Consider the following 8,465-nt stretch of genomic DNA (forward strand, 5'->3'; position numbering starts at 1 on the left):
AGGGTTCCTGCTTGCGTTTCATGCCCTGCTACTGCCTGCAGTGCCCTCTCCATGTAATGCTTCACCTCTGTGTCCCTGTTTCTCTGACAGAAGAGAAGAAAGGATTTTACAGGATTTTTCAAAGGCTATGCTCACTGATAACTAGTTTATAACACAGAAAGTGTCAGCACTTACCAACAAAGGAATATATTTACTTCCCCCCACCCCTGACAAGATTTATATCATGCTGGGGCAAAAATCCAGATGTTGGATCCTTATCTAAATGCAAATGAGTACAACTGACCTCGAAAGTCCTGCGAAGTTAACATTAACCAAGTACTTTTCCTGTTGTGAAGCGTCCCTCTCCTGTGACTCTGATTTAACTTAAAAAACGGGAGGAAACACTTGAGTTTATATTACGAACGGGATCCTTGTAAACAGTTTACCTCCCTTTAGACATAACTAAGATGTAATCTCTTTTGGGAGCAAGGTGACTATCACAATAACCATACTTAGACTCATTTAAATGAGGCTAAAAGCAATACTGAATCCTTGCACACAGGGCCAAAGCTCCTCTTTTCCTTCACGTGCAGGTTCAGCTTTTGGTGACGTGTTTTCCAATAAAGCCTTTTAAAGGTCTGGCAACAGCCTGAGCCTCCCTGCTTCAAGAACAGAGCCCAGATTTTTGGGGACTTTCTGGTCCGATTCATGAGACAAACAGGCTATGGCAAGGATGGAGGTTGCCACCTCTGAGCATCTGACAGCAGAAGCCATTAGCAGCATCTTTCTGTCCAAACCCACTCAGCTGGCACCAACCCACTGCCCAGCTAAGGGCTTTCTTAAGAACAAAGATGTAGATCAGTTCTCTGTATGATTTGTTACCATGAACCTATGAAACAGCAAAAGCTCTAGGTCTCGAATTAAACAAGGGAGGCAATGAGCTTTCACATGTGAACTAATGAAGTCTACCTTCCAACCTGCTCTCAGACATAACCCCCAAAGAAGAGCAAATGCCTGTGTCACTCTTGGGTCAAATTCTCCAGGCACAAAGTAGAGCAGAGAACAGTCGGCAGAGGGGACCAACATCCTTCGTGGACCTCCTGCGGATGGAGGACAGGTCCATCCCCAGCTGCCTGCAGGCACAGCGGGAGTCAAGTGTCCAGCAATAAGCCCTCTAACTCACATCAATGGAGCAGCCAAGGAGAGAGCCTTTCTGAAGTGCCTTCTGGATGATTTTGAAGAGGTTGGGTGGTGCCTTCTGCAGCTCATACCATTCTGCAATTCCACCGGTGAAATCCTCAAAGCCTTCAGTGGTGGTGCCACCAGAGAGAGCCTCGTACGAGCCGTTCAGCCTGCACAAGAGGACACAACCATCAGGTTCCCTATTCTCCTTTTTCTCCTGGAGACAGGCACTGAGTTGTGCCAACTGCCATAGCATTTCTGCTTTCAACAGCACCACAGCAGCTACAAACACACACCCCATTCAGCTTTGCTTCTTACACCTCTGTACTTAGAAAGCCCAGCATGAAATCTAATATGATGATGTACTGGTTGCAGGTTCAGTCATAGCAATGACAAAATTCATGGGCACTATTTGAAGGAAAAAAAAAAAAAATCAAGACCCAACAATTTGCCTCTCTAGTTCCACAGAATATTTCAATTCCTTTAACAATTACCAGTCTAATTTTCAGCTGAGTACACGGAATGGAGCTTCCCAGACCCCAGTGACAGGAGACAGCACTTTGGAACAACCTTGCCATGAGATGCAAAGGCTATTTTTCTTGGCTAGCAGCAAAGCCAGTACTTTCGGCTACTTGTCTTAAGCATCTGCTGGCAAAGCTTTACTAAAGCAGCCACTGTGGGATACCCTAGAAGTTGTAAACACTAATAATTAGGCGGACATTTTAAGTGTGTAGTATCTATGCAGTTGAGGCTACTATGTGGAAGGAGAGGCACGAGGAGATTTGAGTGGGGTAAAAGCAGTCTTTCTTGCTCTCGCAGGGCTGCCCTGGCCTTGACTCACTTGGCATAGGCCTTCTCCAGCAGTGCGCTCCAGAACTCACTGCCCTCTGCCGAGTGCACGAAGAGCAGCTCCCCATTCTTGGTGGGCAGCCTGTCGTCCACCACGACGTCCACCCACTCCCCGTACTGCCAGAACTGGAAAGAAAGCACAAACACCTCATCACTGCCCCACGCTGTGTGATCAAGGCACCAGAACATTTATCTGCCAACACTGATTTCCTAGAGGAAAAGCAATCCTCCTTGCAGCCAGGGATGTACAGGTATGCACATCCTCAGCTGGATCTGCTGATGGAGGAAGGGCCACAAACACAGCCCCTGCTCCCAGCTCTTTGGTTAGAGGTCTTCTTCCCTCCACCACCATCACCCTTCTTGGACGTCTCTGTTTTACTGCCTGTCTCTTTGACATCCCTCAAAGTGTTCCAGGAAACACCACACACGTAGACATAGCCAGCCACACCAGCCCCTGGCCAGCAGCACTGGGGTGAAAGGCTGTGTTCCATCTACCTGGAAGTGGAAAATTCCTGCATATTTATCCTGGAAGCTCTGGTCTTTGGGAACAACACGGGCCAGAATTTCTTCATTCAGGGTGAGAGAGGCAATAGCAGCCAAGAGCCAACAGTCCCCTGTTAAAAAAAAAAAGTTCATTATTGAAACTTTGTTCTTTAGTTTTTATACTGCACAGGGGTTGTGCATTATAACCAATAACCACCTCAGCTGTGATGAGATAGTCCCTCCCATCACCTTACCTCTAAGGCAGATCAAATGCATGTACAGAAATACACGCCACTGCCAGGCAAGTGTTGCGTTTCCTCAAGCCCAAAGTAATAAAAAAAAGAGTAAAAGCAGGCTTTTTACGATCTACCAGCACAGTTCTCACCCATGCTGGGCCTATTTGCAAGAAAACTTAATATCCAATTGAGTGTCTACAGGTTAGGAAGCAGCATGGGGAAAAGGCGAAGAGCAGGGCCTGTTGGGCACACACAAGTACTGAGGGGTGCAGTTTCTCCTCAAAAGGCCTGTGTTTTCTCAAGTACAGGCTGCTTTCCTTTCCCTCCTCCTTGTTTAGTAAGTGCCTGTTGACTTGCCATCCAGAGGTCTACTCTACAGATGAGCTCCCTTTCAGGTCTCTGGCCATCCTCCTACCAAACAGGAGCTCCTTTCACCTTGTACATCTCTGGAGGCCCTTGCTAGGGGCCTCTCTGTTTAGTCCCGCATCTCATCTCTGGTGCTGGTCACCAGAGAGTCAGGAAAGGTCTGAAGGCAAGCACTGTTCCCCAGTCCCACACACCTCTCCACCCTTCCTGGGACGGAGCCAAAATACACCGAGCCTGCACGCTGGAGTCCCAGGGTCCAGGCTATCTGGATGGTATTTTTCCAAACCATCTCCTACCAAGCAGAGGAAGGAGGACACCACAACTACATAAACATTACCTTTTTTTTTTGTAATTATTTTCAGAAACCAGTGTTACTTTTAACAGAGTGGTTTATTCTCCTGTGACAGATTATGAATCAGAGAGGATGCTCCCCTCCCTCCTCTGCGACAGCACATCCATCTCACCCTGCAAAATGGCGACTCTTCCTACAGCTCCTTTGCCCAGACCCCCTTCCCTGGGAGCTGCGCACCCTCTGGTGCCATGGTGCGTTCAGAGGTGCTGCCAAGCACAGCAAATGTGCTTGCTGGTAAAAGGATGGGGGTCAGAAGATACTAAGAGACATTTTTAGATGGGCTAGTCTACAATTTGCAGTAGGATCCTCTGGCCTCCAGCCATGGGAGGGCTTTAGCAGTCACCCTTCACAGCAATTCTCCTTACAGAGGAGGACACTAAAGGGCTCTGCAAACAAACCCTTTGGTCAAAAGGCAACAACAGGACTTCAGCTTCTGTGCTTAGATCTGTGCTCTCCCATACACAGCCTGCCCACACAAAGTTACTTTTGTGGGTTTTTTTCCTGAAGTTTTTTTTGACCAAAGGAGTCTTCAGACAAACCTGGCAACATGGTAAGCACTTTGAAGAGGCTGCCCAGAGATCCATTCTTACTGAGGATCCCTGTATTTATTAAATATCCAAAACAGGTAGTTTCTGAACAAGAGTTGAGGTTCTTCAAGTCTAGAGAACAGCACTGGCACTCTGACGGGAGTTCTTGTGGGGTAAGGCTGTCTCCACTCCTTCCTCCTTAAATCTTTTTCTCCCGCTGGTACTCATCACAAAGCAAGTTAATTCATTAACCCAGACAGAAAAAGTCTTGCTGTTGTCTTAGGGAGTTAAAGGAGGTTACAGCTTGTGACAGAGCTCTTCTGGGTCAAGAGGGCAGTGGGTTATTAAGTATTGGCAAGTAGAAATATCAAATGTCAGAGACATTGTGGGAGAAGGGGCTAGATGTAAATATACAAGTGCACTGGACCAACACACACCACAGGAAAGCTGAGCACTCTCCATCAACACCCCACCACAGCACATAGCAGATAACCCTTGGCCTCCCCCACAAATACTCTTCTTCTAGCACCCAGGAGTGACTCATTCATAGGTGGTTTAAAGATCAAGAAAATCCTAAAAGAAGGTGAAGAGTGGGGATCTCCATTCTCCCTGCTGTGCCACCGTCCCTCCAGCAGGAACAGCCACACCTGGGAAAAGTTGGCAAGCTTTAGTAAGACTTTTAATTTCTAATAAATAGGCAATCTCAAAGCATCCTGGACATTAGGAACAGGCATGAAACAAATCCCAAATATACAAATTGCTAGGTTAACCAGCCTGATCTCAGCACGAAGGCCAAATAACTGATAACCTGCAGCAGAACAACCCTGGCACACATCCCAGGCTCTGCAAGGCTTTTACACACACACACACCTTGGAGGTGAAGCGTGTCTCTGGCATCTTAGATCTACACTAGCTGGACTAAAGCCACCACAGGTATCCTTACCTAGACTGCTAGGATGCCTTCATGTGGTTAGGCAGATAGGTGCTTTTATTCAGACTAAATTAGCTAAACCCAGAAAGAGAGCAACTCAGCCTGCTTGGCACTGTTGCGCTAGTCCCAAGGCACAGCGGAGTAAACCCACGCAGCTCCTGGCCTCCACAGCAGAGATGCAGGCAGAGCTGAAGGCACTTTGTGCACGCTCTGTCGGGTGGGTGGAAACAGCCAGAGGCACGTCCTGTGCCCCTTGTTCGCCATCAGCTGTGGAGGTGGTTTCCCTCTCAATTGCTCAACCTGCAGCATAATCCAGAGTTGACGTTGCACAGCCTTGCTCAACCAGGCAAACAGGACCGCTCCAAGAGACACCCAGAGCATCTGACGGTGTTACTACCCTCAGAAAAACTGTGCTGGTTTAAAGTAGCAGCAAGTCTGGCTCAGAGGGCAGCTGTCCCACCACTCTTCCAAAGGAATATTAGCATTTCTATTCCACAAACAAAGCAGGCAGAGAACAGCACAGAAAGAATAAGTGAACAACTCAACATGACCACAGTAGCTCAGGAAGCCTCGGTCATGAAGCTGGCATCTAGGTTAAAAGCATATACCCTTTAATGCTGTACTACACCTCTGAGTCAAGTTTCCTCTGTCGACAAGAAGCACTGAAGTTCATGGAGGAAGAATTTCCCCCCAGAGGACTCCTAAGCAGAATTTACAAAGAATTTCCTTTACTTTCTAGCTGTCCCATCAAGGCAGACATGAAGAGAAAGAAACAGCAGACATTGTTGTAAAACTTCTCTGTTGAACTTCATATTGGTTTCTAAGGAGAATATGGAGTCAGACAAACAGATCTTAATTGGGACAACTCTGGGCAAGGTCTTCTTGAGGTTAAAAGGCAGACGCAGTGTATATGGCAGACACACCACCCTTTGGTTTCTGCATTTAAAAGTGCTCCACAGTCAGGATATCATCTCTCTCTTTCTGAACAGTCATCGCTAAAAGTAGACCTGATAATTCAAAGCCTGGATGAGAACAAATCTTGTGATAATACCTCGAGTTTTACCCTGCAAGAAGTAAGCCTGAGCAGGGCCTTTACCAAATAGTCTTATCTATAAGAACTGATACTTTTGTAAAGCTCTTGACAGTGCCTTTCCTCTGATAGAGAAGGGACATCCAAGGGGAGGCTAACAGACAGGTTAGTCACATGAAGAACTTGAAGGGCATGTTAGCAAGGCTAGGTTAATCACATAGAATTTGTAAATGCGCAATACGATAGGCAGAACAAGGTTATCAGAAAAGGGAATACTATCAGACTGTGACTCTATATTAACAAGAAATACTATTTTTTCCCTGTCATTATTTTTAAACACTCATAGCTATAGGTTAACAACTACATCAATGGCTGAACATATTTATATTAATAACATGGGAGGCCAGGAGGTTTCTTGGTTAGAAGCACGAGGCTGTGGCCATTCACTTACAGTACAGTGGCTGCCAGCATGGAAAAACCAAGTAACTCATTTTCTAAATTCATCCCACCCAATTCATTATTTTTCCCGCATTTTTATTTAAGGAGAAGACACCTGTGTCTAATCAGCAGATGAGAGATACTGTGCTGTGTATGCCCCAGTGTTGTGATACCATGGTGACATCCCCTCCAAAAAAGGCGGTTAAGGGAGAATAGATTTCCTCTCTGCAGAGGCTTTGGTTCCTGCCCTCCGCTGGAATGAGTCACCACATCCTATGCGCTGCCGTTCTTAGTCAAATACCATCATTGACTTCGGATGCAATACTGCAAAACTAACTCCAAATACTCGCCTTTAAAAGTTTCTTCTAAAAAGCAACAAAACCAGAACAAAGGATCATCCAAAGCTCAAGGGGCAGAACTTTGGTGTCTGGAGAACCTAATGAACTGCTGCCCTGGTGAGGGGACAACCTTTGCTGAGCTGATGATCAGCTGTGCCTTTTATGCATTGCAGCGTCGTACAGTCCAGGTCAAAAACAGTGAAACAAATTTATGGGCTGCATCTGGCCCACAAACCAAAAACTCCTGGGCTAAAAGGAACACCTGTATCACTGCTCGTTAGCGGACTCGTTTGGTTACACATCCCCTGCTGAGAAGCCTGCTGCAGCACTGATGGGTGCATGGCTTCCGATGCCTCTCCATCCCTGCATTACCCCAAGATGTTCTCAATGGCTTAGCAACAGCAATGAAACTCCACCCGGGGATGGGTCTGCTGTTTTGTGATTAAGCCTTTTGGGTGATAAATAGATGACAAAATCTTCCTACAGGAAAAAAAAAGCAACATCATAAAAAGTACGTGTTTCCAAGAGCACCTGACACCTTCCAGTGCAATCTCTGTGATATCCCAAGATGTGATGGGACATCAGCATCAGGACACAAAGTTCAAGTAAATGGAAGCTTAAGCAAATGTATCGATACAAATGCTGGTGTCAGATGAGGCAGTGGCAAAAAAAAAAAAAGAAAAAGCATTTGTACAGCACATCTGCTAGCCTTGTTGCGTGAAAAAGCAGAGATTCAATACAGGCTCTTAGTAACTCAATGGCTATACAGAGAAAAGACCAATAGCATCTAATTTTTGGTCAACCACTGAACTGTCACACAATACCAAAATCCTGCCCAGATTCATAAGAAGATAGTGGGGCAAGTCATAGCAGTACTTAGTCATGGTCAAAACAGTAATATAAACAAGAACCTTAACAACCTCCCATTCAAATACTGTGTCAGGAAATAAAATAACACAAGCTTTGAATCAGTTCATATCCTTTGGTGGTACCATATAACCTCATGAGAACATCTGACCGGTCCAAAGACCATAAAGACAACAAATGCTTTCACCAATCTAAAACAAGGTTTGGCATTAGCAACAGCAACTCCGCAACTTGAAAACTAAATTACAAATCTTTCAGTACAGCGTTCTTGCTGCCACAACACCTGGATACAAAAGCTGGAAGCCTGCAGAAGGCAGAAAGCAACTAGCATGCCTTCAGACATGAGCATCTCTGCAAAATGCCAGCTGTTGAAACAGCATGACAATAAACTGTCATTTCACGTTGAACTACTCCTTAGCCGTGAAGTTTCACAATTAAAAAAAATAAAAAAAGGACACATGTCCGGCACGTGTGTTAAGCCCTGGGACATACTTTATGCCAAAGCAGTTGTGGGGGGAGGCATGATACCGAGCAGAGAGAGAACTCACGAGGGAAGCTGGTGACATGCCAAGGACTTCATGGATGACACAACGGAGCCTAATCCATGCCATGGATTATATTGGGGCACAAGGAGAACCAAATTCACAATCTAAGTATTTTTTATTGTCAGGGCTTTTTACAGAAATTGTATCTAGTTGTTAAAGCACCAACCTGAATAACTTCTGAAAAAAACTTAAGCACAAAACATGTGAAATAAGCTTCCCTATCTGTTATATTTTCAGACGTGAAACCACAAATAGCAGCAGCGAGACTAGAAATGAAGAAGGCACAACGTGGCTCGTATTGTGCTGACAAAAACAAAATAAACAGAACTTCATTCCTTTGCC

At 45.6% G+C, this 8,465-nt stretch overlaps 1 protein-coding gene across 1 annotated transcript in view; it reads right to left on the minus strand.

Moving 5' to 3' along the window:
- Nucleotides 1-8,465, minus strand: part of CAPN2 (calpain 2) — a 27,279-nt gene that overhangs the window by 15,724 nt on the left and 3,090 nt on the right. The window contains 3 exon segments of the mRNA XM_035892336.1: nucleotides 1,163-1,331; nucleotides 2,003-2,136; nucleotides 2,506-2,624. Of these exon segments, the coding sequence (XP_035748229.1) occupies nucleotides 1,163-1,331; nucleotides 2,003-2,136; nucleotides 2,506-2,624 (422 nt within the window).

This window comes from Egretta garzetta, unplaced genomic scaffold, assembly GCF_000687185.1.
Source record: "Egretta garzetta isolate BGI_Z169 unplaced genomic scaffold, ASM68718v1 scaffold130, whole genome shotgun sequence".
NCBI classification, from domain to species: Eukaryota; Metazoa; Chordata; class Aves; order Pelecaniformes; family Ardeidae; genus Egretta; species Egretta garzetta.